Source organism: Berghia stephanieae, chromosome 14 (assembly GCF_034508935.2).
Source record: "Berghia stephanieae isolate SIO BIC M18660-M18661 chromosome 14, UCSD_Bste_1.3, whole genome shotgun sequence".
NCBI lineage: Eukaryota > Metazoa > Mollusca > Gastropoda > Nudibranchia > Aeolidiidae > Berghia > Berghia stephanieae.
Window position 1 is genome coordinate 24,596,294 of NC_088373.1, and position 20,000 is coordinate 24,616,293.

Consider the following 20,000-nt stretch of genomic DNA (forward strand, 5'->3'; position numbering starts at 1 on the left):
AAATTTCGTCTTAAACGGTATGTATTGATTCTTCTGGGTTTTTTTTTCACTGTTTATTTTTTTTTATAACTGTTAATTTGGTAATTACGGATATTTGTATCACTCTGCAGACTACTACCACAACTACTACTACCGCTACAACTACCATTACTACCACTAGTACTACTACTACTACTACTACTACTACTACTACTACTACTACTACCTCACTTCTACTACTACTACACTACTACTACTACTACTACTACTACTACTACTACTACTACTACTACTACTACTACTACTACTACTACTACTACTACTACTACTACAACTATTACTACTACTACAACTATTACTTCTACTTCTACAACAACTACTACTACAGCTACCACTACTACATCTACCACCACCAACAGGATTACAAATACTACTTCTTCGACTATTACAGAGTCAAATACACAACATACAAGTTCTCTCTATTCCTCCGACATCATGGCTAGGGTATTCAAGTCCTATCTAATTTCCGAAGCACTCATCGTTTGGTAAGTACAATCAATCATTTGTTTTTTTAGATATTGATAACCTACATTGGGTGGTTTTAATCATTATGTATCGTCATTATACGTTTAAAAAAACATTTTTGGCGAAAAATTTACATTATCTGTTTTGATAATCGCTTTGCGACCTAATTTGGGGATCTGGCATAAAAAATATAGATAGTTCCAAAATGACGTCACTCAGGTCTTTGTTATTGTTTTTTCCCATCCGCGTTTATGAGCAATGCTCACTGAACTGTATTAACCTGATTATAAACGTTCATGGATACACACAGTTTTGTGTGTTGGTCCGTTATACTTCCGGATGGCAATGTTATGAGCTACTTAGGCAAGCGCATACTATATATAACAATCTTATGGCAAATTTTCCGCAACACAGTTGAGCTTTTATGTTGAAAAATATTTGTGTGTTGGCCTGTGAAAATATACAAAATGTCGCTGAACTTGTTTCCTACCTGAGGGTATTAACGGTAAAAAAATGGCACTCTGTGGCCAATTTTATATTAATCTATTTTAAAAAACGATATTTTAGCCATTTATCTTACATTTCCCAAAAGCTTTCTTCTATTGACTGAGCAATGCATTTTCCCGATCAAAATTGACTCATGATTTGAAATAAAAAGTTTGGCATGTTTGCTATTATTATTTTTGGCGTTATTTTACATAGATTAAATTAGATTTTAATAAAATTGAAATTTTATATAGCGCAATATGGTGCTCAAAAAAGGTGCTCAAAGCGCCTTACAAGTGATCCCTGGCCAACAGCAACATTTAACATTTAGGACGGGACATGACGCCTGTTAGGCGCCTGTTACAATTTTATTTAGGACAGAGAGTAAGCTGTTAACGGTCAGGTACTCATTTTACATCTGAGTACGGTGAGATAATGTGAGTAAAGAGCCTTCTCCAAGGACTCAACTATGCGCCGACGATGATCGAACACAGGACTTCCGATCCGGAAGCGAGTGTCATACCACTAGACCACATAGCCATACACTGTTAGCTGTTATTAACATGAATACTTCTTTTAAAATGATTTCATGTTGCTGATGTTTATGTTTATGTTGTCTACATTAAATAATGTTGTTTTAACTGTACAGCTGATTTTCTCAAAATATGTTACAATGAATAACATAATCAGTCGGATGGTAAAAAGGTTTAAACTGAGATATTACCAAGTTTAGTTAGAAGGTCAATTTTTATCAAAATTGAGTTTTTGTCATAAATTATTAAATCAAAACTTTTTGTACATCTTCGGAAACTATCAAAAGCTTAATTTCATTTCTAAACATTTTTTACAGCTAGTCATGTTGAAAAAGTATGAAATTTGAGAAAAGTTGCTTGATACCTTTCGCGTACATCTGACCATAACTTCTTGAAAAATCACCGGGTTTACTTCAAATAAAGATTAAAATGCTATGGGGAGCATATGGGGAATAAGATTAACGGAAGAGTAGCGTCCCTTGATTGGACGTCACCCATAGTCTCTGACGTCACCGGCGGAAAAGTTATTGGAGAGAGAACGTCATGTTGGTTGTGCGCATGCGTCTCTCGTCCTCGCGGACGTTCTCTCTCTAATAACTTTTCCGCCGGTGACGTCACAGACTATGGGTGACGTACAATCAAGGGACGCTACTCTTCCGCTAATCTCATTCCCTATAGCTTGTTACATGAAAATAATGTAATATGGAGTATAATGAGGATGGTGATGGTGTTATAGGGGAATGGTGAAAGTGAAGGATTGTAAAGGAAATATTAGGAAGGTTAATGTGATGATGATGATGATGATGATGATGATGATGATGATGATGATGATGATGATGTTGTTGATGCCAATGATGTGACAATGCCTACGATGTAACTAGTGTGCATATGTGTGTGTGTCTATGTCAATATATTATATTGTTATAAATGTGTAACCAAATGACAAATTGCCACTATTTTCAGGACAATTCTATATTATTATTATTATTATTATTATTATTATTATTATTATTATTATTATTATTATTATTATTATTATTATTATTATTAAAATGCGTTTTAAAGATGCTGTTCATACCATATTGTTTTTGGTTTTTGTTTTCAGTTTGTCGTTTCTGGTTGTTTTGGTCAAGTCTACACCTGTGGAGATCAAGGAATATGAGAATTCCATTATATTCCTCGTCAATGGCCATTACATACTACTTACATCGCCCAAGTTCAAGGCCAAGGCAGGGTAAGTTTTGGCCAATAGATTTTGACCAATCAAAACACAAGTATGTGACACACTCTTAAACCGTAGCCATCGTTAAGTCATAGCCTGACACTGAAACCCAAAAAGGCTGGTCTTTTGACCTCATTATTTGGTTTTTGCACTGCCTAGTGAGTTGTCATGGAAACAAGTGGTCCATTGGTTGAACTATTGAATAAAACTCACGATTTGTTTTCTTTTGTAGCCAAAGACTGGACTTTTGACGTAATTTTTTGATCAGTGTCAGGCTATAAGTTAACGAAGGCTACGCTTAAACCGTGGCCTTCGTAAAGTTATGACCTGATACTGACCAAAAAAATGACGTCAAAATGCCAGTCTTTTGCCACAAAAGAAAACAAATCATGAGTTGTATTCAATAGTTCAACCAATGAAATAACTTGTTTCCATGAGTTCTACTAACGACAACTCACTAGGCGGTGCAAAAACCAAATAATGACGTCAAACTCCCAGTCCTTTTGGATTTCACTATCAGACTATAACATAATGATGGCTACGCTTAAACCCGCTTGGAAAATTATAGTTAATTATTTTTACTCACTGTAGAATGAATGGAGTTTACTTAAGTTTACCTGTGTTTATATTTTTAGATTACCATTTGGATGGTTATTTCTCAGTAGATTCTCTGAATCAGAATATACACGTTTAAGGACGTTAAGGATGTTTGTCGGTTTGTACGATCAAGGAAGTTGAACCGTAGCCTACGTAAACTCATAGCCTGACAACAAACGACAAGTCTGTGACCGCAATTTTTTGTGGCAAACTCAATATTTTCAACAGTCACTCAATATGCCTACCCGACACTGACCAAAAAAATGACGTCAAAAGACAAGTCTTTTCCACAAAAGAAAACAAATCGTGAGTTGTATTCAATAATTCAACCAATGGAATCACTTGTTTCCTTGAGCACCATTAACGACAACTCACTCGACTCTGCACAAACCTAAAATATGACGTCAAACTGTCAGCTCTTGTGGCTTCTTGTGTCAGGCTACAAGATAACGACGACTACAGATTTAGCACTTACCGGGTGCAGTCAAGATTTTTTTTTTTCGACAGTACTTGCCCCATCAATGAATGAGTCGTTTGATCTGTGCCCAAAGACTGGAAACATGCATTAGTCACTGTCTTATACAAAAAAGGGAAACGACATATTGCCTCGAACTATAGACCAGTGTCGCTGACGTCTGTCACATGTAATGTACTCGAGCACATTCAACAATAGAGCGCTATGAAAGACAATATTGAGCTTTATATAGCGCAATATCCACTAAATGTGCTCAATGCGCTTTACAAGGGGTCCCTGGTCAACAGCAACATTTAACATATAGGACGGGACAGGACGCCTGTTAGGCGATATCGGCCGTTTTAAAAAAAAAACGCCAAATTCGATTCTTCAAATTTTTTAAAAGTCAAGTATTTCCAACATACTCATTATTTTGTCTATGTTTTCTGTGACATGTATGCGACATAAAATTGTAATAACAGGGCTTAATGAGTTTCCAGTGGTCACTTATTCAAGTATTTGTGAATCACGATCCACATGTGACTCATTCCTGTTACGCTTATAAAATTATGTCACATTACATAAGTTAACACATTTTTGGACAATTATTGAAATAAAACATTGAAAAACAATAAACACAGAGCATTGATACTAATTCTGACAACAAAATGACATTTATTGTTTTACAAAAGGCATTCAGAAATCAGTTTTTTAAAACAAAGGAGATTATTTGAGCAATCATCATCTCCAAAAAATTAAAGGAAAATGACAAAAATAAAAATTGTTTACCATAGTCTAGGTATATAAGTGTTAAACCACCACAAATAATATTTCCTTTCAAGTATTTATATTTTTCATGAAAAAAAATGAAAAAGTCATTCTTAACAGGAATGAGTTTGTGTAACAGGAATGAGTGGACGTAACAGGAATGAGTTTTCTGTTACAGGAATGAGTAATTACAACATATTTATTCGAAAGGATTATAAATCCAATACACTTAGTGATTGAAACTCAGAAGGGGACCAAATGGTTATGGCGCAAATACATTGGTTTGGGGCTTATGTTAGTAGAGACCCACAAAAGAGCACCAACATTGTTTGTTAACTTAACTCTAGGTTGAATCAATTGACTCAAGATAACTCTTTTGTGGCAGTTCGGAATGTTTGGATAAACAGACAAAAGAGGCATTTTTAAAACACTAGAAAGAGCAAGAAGCTGCCACATACCCATGTATGATTTTGGTTTACTTAATGACATAACGTCCAGTTTGAACATCTCTTCCAGGGTATCTTTATCACTTATGTGAACATCGGGAATATAATGGTCCAAGTTTGTGACAAAAAATCAACAACTGTCTGGATGTTGACATTGAGTGAAGTAAGGTTTGGATCTGACAAATTAAATAATGATCCTTGCGTAAAGCCAGCTCTTGTATCAATCTTATTCGTATTTCGTCTGTTTGTGTGTCTTTGCCAAATGCATACACTCCACCACAGGCAGGCAGGCAATCCCCATCGGCCCTCATCTTGACTGAAAATAACCGTTTCCCATCACACAGAGATCTAGGTATATCATTTGGAATGAAATGTGTAAACCTGTTGTCAATACCAATGCGATTTTTGATTACACTTCTGCTGGCCCCAACTATTCCACAAACACGTAATGCTTGATTTTCACATTCATCAACCACTTCATCAAATGATTTGTATTAATTCAATCTTTTGATAAACCCATTGTAATCGATTTCAGTCGGCATCACCTTAATGTCTATGTCATCTTGGTCATGTTCATCACTTGAGTTACTGTGTTAAGTCAACAGGTGCAACTTCAGGCATGTCTCCATCGTTACCTTTGAAAACCCGTTGCTTCAAATCACTTTGTAGAAATGAATGCAATTTAATTGATGTGACGAACAACATTTTTGAACATTCTTGACTCCTTTTCTCCAAAGCGCTGAAGCAACCATGTTAATGTTTTCACATTATTTACATGCACATTTTTCTCTGTCCCTCTTTCTTGGAGTAAAAACCAAAATGGCTTAATTCGGTAGAATGAAGAAATTGACACATATGGGTTTCAAGAGATGTATCACTTGTACAAATGTGACGTATCACATAATAGTCTTCTTTATTTCTTGACTTTCTTTCTTGTTATTGTGTTTCTCTTTCTTGGAGCTAATTTAGAAGTGTCACCTTTCAGGAAAAAATCCCGTACTATTTGTTTGACAAGATCTGGAAATTTTGGAGGCATTTGACGTCGTTTCCGAAATTTTCCAAGAGTTTATATTTTTGAGAGTCATACCAGCTGCCAAATGTTTCACGGATTTGTACATGTGCCTTCTGTTCCTCAAATGTTTGATGTCTTATAGGAGTGCAAAATGATATTGTAATGTTCTTTTCACTGAATTTTTGCCACCTTTCTTGTTTTTTTTTCTGCTATCTTTCAAAAGTTTTCTAGTTTTTGATCGGGGTGTCAACGGAAGTTTGTGTTTTTTTAATGACCTCTCCTAGCGCTTTTTGTACTTTTTGGATTTCTTTTCGAATGAGAAAGAGAGGAGAACAGCCTGTTTTAGTAGCTTGATATCTTTGACGAGAAACATACTGGAGTGGAGATTTTGAGTGTGAGGATGGAGTGTAACTCAGATCAAGATTTTGCTGTTTCCGGTTTGTAGTGTGTGTGTGTGTGATAATTTTTTATCCAATTCTTTCTCTGTTTGCCTTGTTCTCTTGGTGTCTTATCTTTTATGGATTATTTCTTTCCACTCGATTTGTCGCTCTGGTATTTGTCTTGTTCTTTTTTAAGACAAACAGCACGTCGAATAGGATCTCCATCTCGTCTTTGACGGTAAAGTCGTTGCTCTCAGCTGACGTCATGGCTTTTTTGGCCTTTATGAAGAAAACAAAATAAAACAATCGTTACAACAAAGCTATGACCCTTGAAAATGAACAATAATATCAAGTTCCATTTCACCACCCTCATGCCTGTTACAAAACAAGGTGTAACAAGAATTAAAGTCAAGAAACAAAGAAGACTATTATGTGATACAATGTCACATTTGTACAAGCGATACCGGGACGTTAAAATCATAGTAATCATCTAAAATGTATCTGAGCCTAACAGGCAACAAACTATGTTTGGACATTAGGCATTTGGTATTGGCAAGGTAACTTTGCACTAAAAATAGTCTTTCAGCAATGGAAGAAATGAATATGTATACAATAAAAATTGTTTTTAATGGTAACCTTGTAACCATGAATGTTACTACTTTAATGGACATAGCCCGTAACACTTCAGTGGTTTACAAAACACATTACCAAACACATCCTTATGAAACAAAAGAATATGCTATGAATCAATAAACCATGTGGAGGCGCCGTGGCCGAGTGGTTACCGAAAGGGACTCCCGACTTGGAGGTACCAGGTTCGAAAATCTCCACAACCATAGAGTGGTTTCCTTAATCAAGGGAATTAATTCTGGTTGCTTCACTTTGCTTCATCCGGGTGTATAATATGGTACCAGTGCTGCTGGGGAAAGTAATTTGCTATAGACCAACGTCGTATTCATAAGTTAAATGTCTGTTTCATGCTACAGAAACAGGGATAAGCTCCGATTCTATAGGCCATTATGCTCCAAAGGACTTAGTTACAATAAAACATGTGTTTCATTTTATGAAAGTTCACATTCCTCATTCCTGTCAATCATTCCTGTTATGTTTTCCTCATTCCTGTTACATCCCTCATTCCTGTTACAAAACAAGGTGTAACAGGAATGAGTGTAACAGGGATGAGTTTGTCTCTCTTCGATTCATACTATCCTTAAAATATGCTTTCCTCCAACATTAAAGTATGACTATTATTTAGAGCCTTAAAAAGCTATATACTGATACGTTTTATTTTGATTTCAATTTCTAATTTAAATAACAAGCCCTGGTAACAGGAATGAGGGTCATGGTCTAGTGTTGAACATTACTCACCATTCTTGAAGCGGTTTTTATCTGGAAATCACACTGGATGAAAAAACCATGTGTTTGAAGTTTCGGCCATGATGGAAAAGAGGTATCTACGGCGATAAAACATTGTTAGTTGCACTTCTATTGTTTAGAGGATTTTAATAGGTTAATTTTCACTGCCGTTACAGGAATCAGTAACCCCCTTGGGGACAAACTTTAGTAATATATAATAAAAAATTTAAAAGTCTGATTGTTACAAACTTTTATGAGGATGTTAGAAGATGGCAATTTGCATCAGCTGAATTCATATGTGTATACAACAAGACACTCCATTTTGTTAAGAATTCGACTTCTAGCCATCATGCAAAAAAAGGACAGGGTATTTTCCTCTACCCCCGTCAATACAATACGTCATATCTATCCTGAATCTCTCTCGATTTTTGTTTTTTATGTTTCATACAAGTTAGTAATGTGTTGTGAGAATGTGTAAGCAAGTATTTGCTAACAATATATGCATCAAATATGTCAAAGAGACAATTATCGTCACAGGACAGGAATTTGGCAGATTTTTTAAAAGGCCGATATTACAATTTTTCGGACAAAGACAATGCTGTTAACGGCCAGGTACTCATTTTACACCTGAGTACGGTGAAAGAATGTGAGTAAAGAGCCTTTTCAAAGGACTCAACTATGCGCCGAGCGCAAGGCTCGAACCCAGGACCTTCCGATCCAAAAGCGAGTGTCATACCACTAGACCACATAGCCGCACAATGTGCTTGTCGATTACCAACATGGGTTCCGAAACCATAGATCTTGTGAAAGCCAGCTCGGAAACACCATAGAACAAATAGGAAAGGTATTAGACGGCAGAAAATAAATAGATCTAATTGTTTTAGACTTTTCGAAGGCATTTGGTAGTGTATCATATAGACGACTCCTCAGAAAACTGGAATACCTTGGAATTAAAAACATCGACACAAAATCCCCCGAAAAGACCATTGATGAAGAAAACGATTCAAAACAGAAGGAACAAAGGCTTTTTGTAATTGTCTTCGAATGTGATTAATTGGTTTTGCTCTGGTCGTTGCCGGAGTCCTTGGCTGAGAGGAAAACAGTCGAATGAATAATTTAGTTTTGGGAAGCGATATTCTTTTCCCTGTAAATCATCACTAATAAATGCTCGTCGATACAGATCTTCACAATCCGCTCTTCTTACCCTCATAATCTCAGAATCTGCCTATACAACCTGCTGTTAAAATAGTTAATCCACCTTATGGTTCAATATGTAAACTATTCATTGTTTATGCAATGCCCGGAGGACTGAATACACACTACCAATGAGTTTTGAACCAAAAAATAGCAAGGTGTGACGTGACACGACTCCTTCATATTTTAACACAGATGATTGATAAGATTGCACAGTGTGGTAAAGCTGCCCGTGCAATGCCAAAATCAGTGTATCAAAATATAATTGTGATAAACACTCACTAGCTGTGGGACTGCCGTGTTGGTCTGTTTGGCTTGTAATCAAGGAATATATGGAATAGAAAACAAAAATGTGATGACAAAAATCTGGTTCCAATCTCATTGGAAGTGTAAAAGGAATAGATACATACCTTGTGTAATTGATCTTCTGGTTTAGACTTATGGCATATTTATTAATTTCTGGTCTAAATAAATGCTGGTCGTCATTAAAGATTATCCATCCTCGATCTTTACGTCCAGTCATCCTATGAATCCGATTATGCTTCCTACTACTAAAATAGTTACGACACTATATGCTTCAATGTGTAGCCTATTCATTTTCAGTGAAGTGATCCGAAGGCTTGGTTACATACACACTACACTTCCAATTATTTTGGAAACGGAAGAGTAGAAGATGTGACGTCATAACTTCTGTGCTGTATTAAGGAATATTTGCCAGGCCTCTCCGTTAACAGAAAATGCAGAGTCAAATGGGAGGGGGGGGGGTAATGACATCTTATATAAACGAAGAGTAAGCGATATAACAAATTGTTTTGACTTATCATTTGGATTCTTCTTTAAAATATTTTAATCATATCTTTCTTTTACAGACTAGTCAACAACAGGTGCAAGGAATTTCATCAACATTGCACGGAATTCAAACCCCTAACCAACGATGAGGTGTTGGTGATTTTTGACATATTTCGATTAGCAATAGAACAATCCGGAGAGTTCAAATTTTGGATGAACAGCGAGTTGAAAGGCGATCGTGAGTAGATAGCAAGATATGATTGCTAGGGTGGAAGTGAGTGAGTGAGTAGATACCTGACCATTGTAGCAAGTTGGGAGTAAGTATAAATAAGTTTATGGTTGCTAAATTGGGCGTGAATAGATATGACCATGGTTGCTATGTTGGAACAAAAGTTGCTAAGTTGGCGTGCGTGGTTATCAGCCTTAGTTTGCGAGGTTGGGAGTGATGAGATATAAGGCTTTAGTTGTTAAGTTGGAAGTGATTAGAAATCAGGTTATAGTTAAGTTGAGAATGAGTAGATATCAGGCCACGATTGCTAAGTATGTTCCCTATTTGAACCAATTCCCCCCTGTCTGCTTTATTCTTGGGTGCTTTAATTGTAATTCTAGAGCTTTTTACTATCCCATTTTCTTCCTTTTTACTGGCGCTGATATGACCTTAATGTGTTGCAAGCGCCGTAAAACCCTTAAAAACAAACAAAACAGTTGACAAGGGGATGACTGTTATATAAATTTCAGCGTTCATTTAGCGAATAACAAGAAATGAAGTGAGTAGGAAAGTCCCAGAATACAATAGAGATTATGCTATAGTTTGTTTGACATTTTTGTTTTGAATGTATTACGTACATCTTCATCTTTAAGGCTAATAACATCTGTTACAGGTTTTGGTCTGGGTTCAAGAAATCTCATTTTACTAACTGTCTGCTGGAAAGTAATTTCTAACAACCTGTGGTCAGTGTTTATGTTTGTTCCAGATTGTGTCTTTGCATTGTTCATGTGTTTTCGTAATGTTCTGGGACAACAGCATAGTCAATTTGGTTATAAATCTTTACGATAGTGTCATCCACTTTCATTGATCCTTCCCATGTGGTGATATGTCTCGATGGATGCTTGAATGGTGAATTGGCAGCAATAAACATTCGGTGCAAAAATCAATCAGGCGCTGACCTTTATCGTTTCTTTTGCTTTTGGAATAGTTTTCTAAACAGCAATCACCTTCTGATTTCTGACCTATTTTTGAGTTAAAATCCCCCACCAGTATGACATCATCTTTTCTATGTCTGTTTATGAGGTTTTCTATTTCATCATAAGTTTTTTCTCTCTCATCAGCGTCGATAGCTGTTGATACTGCGGTTGACATATGAGTGTTGATTGTACATCTGTTGTTATTTGGTATTTAATCTATTTGTGGTAGCAATGCCCAAGCCCCCCCCCCCCCCCCCCCCCCCGCCTCCATATATATTTAACATTTCTGGAACCCTTTTCTAATATTCAGGAAGGATCTGGGCGAAGGAAGAAATATCCAGGAAACTTTTGCCTGAAGTTTTGCAACCGTACACAACATATTGTACTTCGGTCAACTCGGAATCACCTCAAGTTTCAGAAGCGTACTGTTCGATGGAATACCAGTATATCTGCAGGATCCCAGGTTTGAGTCTGTCCCTGTTTGTCTGTTGTTGTTTGTTTTGTTTTTTTGTTTTTTTTGTTTGTTTTTTTTTTTTTGGTTGTTGTTTTTTTTTTTTTTTTGTTTTTTGTCAAGCTTCTGATACTCGATTTTGGATCATTACATTTCTAACATTCTCCTACAGCAAAATCGTCACCTTTGTCACGACACAATATACATTTTATTTTATCACAATGATCTTTGTTTAATTAATAAGAACGGAAATTTGATTTGTAAAGAGATCGTTTGAGTTTTAAAAATCAATGTTTCCGCAGGGTAAGCCTGCCATGTTGGGAAAATACTGAAAACCATCGGTAAGGAGAAAGTTCATCTATGGAAAAGCTTTAAATTTAAGACCAAAAAAAGATTAAACAAAATCAAAAGCAACAACAAGGATAGTGTGATCTACTAAAAATTGAATTTTTTTAAAAATGTATACAGCGCAATATCCACTAAATGTGCTCAAAACGCTTTTTGAAAGGGTCCCTGACCAACAGCAACACCTTAAGGAGACCCGACTCCTGTCATCTATTTAGATAGGAAAATGACTAAATTGTTACTTACTTACTTACTTAGGCCGCCCCTTGGGGAGCCCAACATGAGCCACAAGTCTCCGCCATTCTGTCCTGTCCTTGTTGTCATCATCAAAATCCATATATTGTGATTTGTTACCATTGTTTTATTGTCGTGTCGTGTATAGATAATTCGAAGATGACGTCACTCATGTCTTTGTTATTGTTATCTGCCATCCGCGTTTATGAGTAATTCTCACTGAACTGTATTAACCTGACTATAAACGTTCATGGATACACACAGTTTTGTGTGTTGGTCCGTTTTACTTCCGGATGGCAATGTTATGAGCTTCTTAGCCAAGCGCATACTATCTATAAGGCAATGGAAGGGCTCGATAGATAGTTCGAAGATGACGTCACCCAGGTCTTTGTTATTGTTTTTTGCCATCCGCGTTTATGAGTAATGCTCACTGAACTGTATTAACCTGACTATAAACGTTCATGGATGCACACAGTTTTGTGTGTTGGTCCGTTATACTTCCGGATGGCAATGTTATGAGCTTCTTCGCCAAGCGCATACCATCTATATAAACCAAGTTAATGTATACATAATTTGCAGGTCGGTTTACCGAACTCAATTAGGTGCTTGATTTAACATTGTTGTCATGAACAATACGTTGTGTTGGGTTGAGAGTATTTCCATTACATCAATGAGCCTATAAAATTTGGGTTATCAGACCTGAAAATAAGGACACGTCCCTAGATAGGCTTTTAGAAGATAAGATAAGATTAGAAAATACATTTCATTCATTTAGTTAATACCGACATAATACCTGTATGATGAATAGGTCACATATTCATTATGATTAAAGATCGGATTTTGTAATTTGGTGAGAATGTGTGAAAAATGGATTTGGCAATGAAAAAGGAAGTGGAAAAATTACGAGGACTGTATGGCTCTCTGGAAAGGATTTGTTGTTGTTGTGGGATTTCGTCAGTGTCAGATCGTGTCAAGTAAGGGAGAATTAGATGTCTTGGGAATGAGTGAATACAATAGATAGTAGAAAAATTAATGTTTATTTTTTATATGGATGGCGAGCTTCAGTAGAAGGGAACACAACCACGCCCCTCGGACAGTCGTCCGAATGGAAACAATGGCAGTTTGTTTTAAAATCATAAACAACACAGTATTGCACTCGACAGTATACGTTAATTAAAATGCTCACTTGTCCTAGACGCGTGAATCAATCGTACCATCACAGATAACTATTTGTCACCTTTAACGTTCATTGATTCTATGAGTTAAGGTAAGTTATTCACAACATCAGTCAGCCGGATTTAACGTACCAACACACAAAACCACGTGTAATCTTTAACGTTTATAGTCTGATTGATATAATCTGGTGACAAATAATCATCAGAAAGGCATGTAAAAACAATAACAAAGAGCTGAGAGGCGTCGATTTCGTTCCTTCTATAGTAGAACGAAGGTGACGTCACTAAGGTTTTGTTATTGTTTGTTTGTCATCCATCTTTATGAGTAATTCTCATTAAACTGTACGGGTTTTTTTTTTCAGACAATGACAATGCTGTTTACGGCTAGGTACTCATTTTACACCTTACTACGGTGAAAGAATACGAGTAAAGAGCCTTTACAAAGGACTCAACTATGCGCTGTCCAGAGCGGGAACCGAGTCCTGGATCTTCCTATCCAACGGCGAGTGTCTTACCACTAGATCGTATATAGCCACACAAATATAATTGAATTTATACATTGAATTTCCATCACATTTGTACATGCCGGCATAGCACCGTTTGAGACGATGAGTTAGTCACATGTGAGATCACGTGTCAACGTTTTCTGTCCATTTGTATTTTCTAGAACAAGATACCACAGAGGTCATCAACGAGTTGAAAATGCCTATTACACAGCTTGTTCTTTATACAAAGGAAACTGAGCAGCAGATTATTCCGCCTAACCAAGCATCAACTCTGCCTGAAAACTCACCGCAATGGGCATCAACAAGTGTCACTGGCCAGAGACAGACCTTGAACGCGACACCCACTGCAGCTGAAATCATTCCAACCTTGACGTTCACTGTCACCAAAAACATGGCATGCGATGAAATTACTCCTACAGCAACTATGGAAACCCAAATTTTGCAAACTCGATCGACGACTACTTCAATGCCACTACTGGCCAATGAACCGCCACTGTATGGACATATTAATATACCTGAGACAAGTACAGGATCTACCGTCGAAGCTGAGGAACCCGACCTTACTACCGTATCTCCAAGTGAGGGGATCAGGATCGGCTTGAACTTGAACGTCACGAAATACGAGACAATCAGCATTGCAAGTCTTTGTAGTGGATATTTTGATGTACAGGCTTCCTATATCGATGACAAAAGCTATGGAAACAACAGTGAAATTGAAACTCAATTTGCAACTGAATTTGCGACTGACCTTCCCGTACTCGACTTAGTGACCAATCTCCCCGTTCCCGATCAAGAGGCTTCAAAAGGAATATTGATTACTGTTCTTCCTTCGGATTTGAATGCAGCAGTGACAAGAACATTCACACCAGAGGCATCCCTGTATTTCTCAACGTCATCTCCGCCATCAAAAACTGAGACCACCGCACGGAATGAAATAACAACAGGATCCTATCGAAGTCCAACATATACAACAGGATATCAACCGTCAACATCGTCCACAAGTCAACCCTCTACAGAAAATCCAACTTGTCCTTGCCAATGCCCGAGTCTCAGAACAAAAATTGACATCAAGAACATGACCCAAGAGGCCGTGGAAGAACTCACCAGCACCCTTAAAAAGAACCTAACGGTGGATATATCGTCCCTGTCCGCCACAATCCGTAAAAAAACGTCTGCCACGGACACCAGACAATCTACTCAGGTGACCGGTATTGTCGGAGTGTTTTTCATGACCTTGACCTTTGGCTCATTTATCATCATGGATTTCATCACCGTCATGGCCTACCTTGGAAACAGGATTGGTGGCAAAGCTCAAAAGTCCAAAGGTTACTATTAATCCAACCGTTTCAGTTTTAAAATATAATTGTAAAACAAGTGCTGTTTGAGCCCCCCCCCCCCCCCGTATTCTCCTCAAATGCTTATGAATTATGCTGTAAAATATTATGTAGCAAGACAGTTGTAAGACTTTAAAAAACCGTCTCCAACAACCATGACTGTGGAAGAATAAATCCGTTCAAAGCAGAACTTTAAGATCTGGAGATCATCTCCTATGAACTGTTCCCAAAAGGCTCCAAAACGTTTTCTGATAGGTCATTTTCTCATGGTACGCCTTCTGTCTGGATCTCTCTTCCCATTTCTATAATAAAATGCAATACATAAGCTAATTTTAAGGCGAGTATTAAGACATACTTTATTAGAAAATATTTGATAGAATCAAATCTGTTACCGTTAAATAGTTTGTTTCTCTTTTTATATGATTGTCCTATGATTTGTATATGATTATATGTAATTGTAACATTGAAAAGTGGCCTAAATCTGTCGGTATAATAGAATAGGCGCGGTTACATTTGCTATTTACGATTTGTGATTACCTTTGTGGACTATGACTACAATTAACCGATGCTCTATCAAGTGTCTATTGTGAACTGTTTATACTTCGTCTTTTTGTTATTAACTGTGATCATAGTCGAGCAATTGGATTCAATAGTCTGATGTCAAGTCGCCCAGTAACGGCGGCCATCTTGGTTCTAAACAAAGAAAATCATTACTTTTCATTCTTCATGCTGGCTTGAAATTTTCATATGCCTTGTGAATAGAATGTGTAAAAATCAAAACACGGTTAAATTTATGGTTTTTTTTTCCCTCTGGATACGCTTTTATGCTCGCCGGAGAAATATTTCATACGGGCGTCCGCCATTGTTCCGATAGTTTAGAGCCAGTGTTACTAAGTTACCATGCGTCATTAGGAAGGAAGTGACGTTACGACTATTGAATCCTATTAATGAAGTGTGCAGCGGCGTGGCGTATTGACGGCATATGGTGGTGCCATGATTAGAAGAAGAAAAAAATTCTAAAAAGTGAACATGATTAAGAGGAGAGAGCACATGTTAAAAACTCTCTTTTTGGAAGGGTGGGGGGGTCGATGGTTTCTACGAGTGGACAAAACTCACAAAAACAAATAATTCATGAAAACAACAAACACTGAGATACAAGTCGAGTGTGTTTTCACCAGTACCAGTTTTACATCACTGGCACGCGTCTGGACCTTTTGGTGTTTGTAATTATTCTTTGTCCACCATTTAAAGGATTGGATTTGGTAGATAATGCAATCAATATGTGATAAATGTAAATCAAAAGAGAAAAGAAACCTATTACTTACTTTAGTACTTGTAAAGAAAATCTGCAAATTTTTAAATAATTTGTTTATTGAAATCTGGAATGGCATCTATTTCAGCTTTGTGAATTGGCAGAATCATTAACGAATTTAACCGCTCCTGTTTTATTGAATTTCGCAAGAAATTTTTCACTCTTTTAGGGGTGCTAAAACAACGTTCAGGAGGTCCAGAAATACGATGGAAGTGGTTAAGGTCAATATAGCCTATAGATGTCCATGATTTGTCAGTGTTTGTTGTATATGTAAAAAGACAATAGACAATAAAAACAAAAGAAACGTTGTTTTTTCTAAACTAACTGTGAGCCATTCATGTCTGTCATACAATGTCACTGAAAAAGAGCGTTTTCGAGATTTCCACACCTGTGTTAATTCAAAATCAGTTGGTTGGTGAGGAACTAGTCTTTTTATTTCTAATTTGTCATCTAGTGTCAATCTCCCAAACGGTCGGTGAAGCAAATAGTCAACTTGATTCATTGCAATTCATAGTTTAACAAAACAAAACTTCAAAGTATATCTCAAATAATGTAAATCAGTGGAATACGATTAATGATTTCACAAATAAAAGGTAGATTCAGATCTTAAAGCATCACAAAGAAAAAATCACTCCACTTAAGTACTTAAAAAATCTAAAAACACACCAAAGTATAACTGTTGACATTCTTCGCTTTCTTTCTCTGACTGACAAAAATACACACGCACAAACACACACATACACACACATACACACACACAAATAAACACTCATACACACGTAACCATCAACTCGGCACTACAAGCAAGATAAATGTTGGTAAATTCGTCCACAATGCTTCGTTGCAAAGGATTACTTTATTCAATAATCGTGAAAAAGAGGTGGGGAGGGGGTTGATATGTCATATGTTTAAGTTTTATGTTGTTTTTCTTTGCTACTTACAACTAAACTTGACAATGATCAGTGTTTTTGACAGTTAATGTAATATTTTGGATGGCCGAAGTTACCTTAATTATGACGTAAATGGTGCAACATTGGCGCATCCCTGCAGTCCAACGGTGGAGCTCTCAGATCCTGGCACAAGTCGAGGGGTTTTCCGCCGATTTGAAGATAATATAATTCGACCCAGTTTCTCGCTCAATCAGCTGTAGCGATACCAAAGGATAGAGCATTAACAGGAGCTTGGATTGCTTTGCACCACGGTGTTGATTCCGTCACTAATTCTCGCAGTGATTTCACCAACACACGAGTCGGCGCTGTGAGTGATTAGGAATCTTGAATAGAGTGGAGACTAAAAAGGCAGTATGTTGTTGGCGAGTTGACGAAAGACAGTGGAGCTAAAATTTCTCAGTTTTATTTTTAATTAAATTATGCTGTTAATGATTTTTAAAAGATTGGTGTGGTGCCTGGCACCATTCGATCCAATGGCCCCACGCCACTGGTGTGTTATCGTGACGCAAAGAGGATGAAACCAGGAAGTGATAGTATAATATTATGTCCCTGTGTGATTTTGAATGTATGTTGTTAAGTTATGGGTGTATAAGTGTGTGAATGTGTGTGTGTGTGTATGTGTGTGTATTTTCTGACTAATTCTGTAATATGAATTTTTATGTCTAAACTGAGGACACAAACAAATTTCCATTTATGGACAAATAAAGAAATTATTATTAATTAGACTTGTTACAAATTCTTTAACTTTTAACTTGTGTTTTACTTCACCTTTCATCTGTCAATGAAGTAACCAAATCAAATGGCTCAATAGCTTGTTGGTGGTCTGGAAAACAATTAGCAGGTCGGTTCCAGACGCGTGCCAGTGATGTACAATTGGTACTGGTGCTTAGGGTGTCAGTGTAGCACAGTTAGCAGCAGGTCGGTTCCAGACGCGTGCCAGTGATGTACAACTGGTACTGGTGCTTAGGGTGTCACGTCTAAAGTTCAGATACTGGAACAAAACTGCTGTGACATGTCGACAAAAGGCATCAATTCTGTAAAGGTAGATTGTGATGGATGGATTAAAGGGGATGATCACCAAATCAATATGGAGGGAGTGTAACATTATTTCTGATTCACAGTTCAAAGTGGATTAGATCTTAACATTGTACACAAATGGCTGTGAAAAAATCTTGACACACAAGCAACTACTACTGTGGATATAATGCCTCTTTCTCTATATTATTCTTCACTTGCACAAGCACTATTAGTGCAGGACTTCATACTTTTTTAAATCTTGTAAAAACCTTTTTAGTATTGAAAGAGTAAATGTTTGTTCCTGGTTTTGGTCTTTCTTCACTTATGCTCATATTATGTCATATGTATAAAAATTAAAAGGATGTGAAAAATAGAAATTTACCTTCATCTGCAACAACAATAAGCTGATATAATTCGTTGGTCATCTTCATGGCTGGAAATTATTACCCACGAAAAGCAGACCAGACACAGGATCATTAGCGTTTGTTCTGGGCTTGACTTTCGCAAGTGGTGCCAAATAGTTTGCAGTGGTGTATGGGGCACATTTCTAAGTCCAGTACACAACCGTCTCTCTGCATCTGGTAGCCTTCCATTTCTTCGAAGTTCCTCAACTCATTCGGTCTGCCTTTGCTGAGATAGTGTAACACATCAAAGTTTGACAGGAGAGGGGAGCTGCTGGAGTCATGACTTGCCACGAGTAGAGTAGGAAAACTTAGCACCTCACCCTCTCGAGCCGTCAGTTTCGCCTGGATGGATGAGTTCCTATCGTATATATTGGCAATACGCTTTAACAGTCGTAACGTCGTTTCCCTCGTAATGACGCATGGTAACTTAGTAACTGGCTATAAACTATCGGAACAATCGCGGACGCCCTTGTGAAATATTGCTCCGACGAGCATAAAAGCGTATCCAGACGAAAAAAAAACATTATAGATCTGATCATGTTTTGACTTTTTTCACATTCTGATCACAAGACATATGAAAAGTTATAGCCAGCATGAAGAATAAAAAGTAACGATTTTCTTTGTTTAGAACCACGATGGCCGCCGTTGCTGGGCGACATGACATCAGACTATTGAATCCAATTGCCTAATAATAAACGTTTGAATCCTATCATGAAACAAACCATCAGGATCCTGCGTTCAAAGATAAACCTATTCTGATTTTTTAAACGTGCTCACTGTCACTCTTCTGTATTCCTCTTTGTTGGATTATGTGCTTGTGTCCGGATGAGACTTATAGGTGATCTCAAACTACGTACATTGGTGGTATGCTCTTGGAATCTACATCTGATTCTTATTTGTTCCCAGTTCCCCTATGTCTTACTTTTTCTTGGGTGCTTTAATTGTAATTCTAGAAATTTGTACTATCCCATTTTCTTCCTTTTTACTGGCGCTGATATAACCTAAATGTGTTGCAAGCGCCGTAAAACCCTTAAAAACAAAAAAACAGGATCAAGTGGCATATTCAGGTTATCTGCCTGCGTACCAATTCTAATCTTCTAAACTTGCTCACTGTCACTCCTCTATCCTTCAGAAATTGTTTTAAGAAGAGCACATTCTTCCTGGGTGGGGTTCCTGACCTCCTATAGTGGGCAGGGAGGTACATACTGTGTCTTATATCGCCTTATATCTGCTGTTTTCCAACATGCTTTCTGTTTTTGTCTTGGAATGAGATTACTTGGTTTTGTCCTGGCCCTGGCCGGAGTCCCGCTGGGAGAGAAATAATCAAATGCATAGTTATTGTTTTG

At 37.2% G+C, this 20,000-nt stretch overlaps 1 protein-coding gene across 3 annotated transcripts in view; it reads left to right on the forward strand.

Annotated features, from left to right (window-relative positions):
- Nucleotides 1-17,958, forward strand: part of LOC144959839 (uncharacterized) — a 27,756-nt gene extending 9,798 nt beyond the window's left edge. For 2 of the 3 annotated variants that reach the window (XM_078892623.1, XM_078892624.1), the window contains exons 2-6: nucleotides 431-524; nucleotides 2,629-2,757; nucleotides 9,822-9,979; nucleotides 11,237-11,389; nucleotides 13,799-17,958. In XM_078892623.1, coding sequence (XP_078748749.1) covers nucleotides 475-524; nucleotides 2,629-2,757; nucleotides 9,822-9,979; nucleotides 11,237-11,389; nucleotides 13,799-14,973 — 1,665 coding nt within the window. In that variant the 5' untranslated portion in view covers nucleotides 431-474 and the 3' untranslated portion in view covers nucleotides 14,974-17,958. The remainder of the gene's footprint in view (nucleotides 1-430; nucleotides 525-2,628; nucleotides 2,758-9,821; nucleotides 9,980-11,236; nucleotides 11,390-13,798) is intronic. The other variant, XM_078892622.1, reaches the window with a different exon arrangement.
- Nucleotides 17,959-20,000: the final 2,042 nt, after the last annotated feature.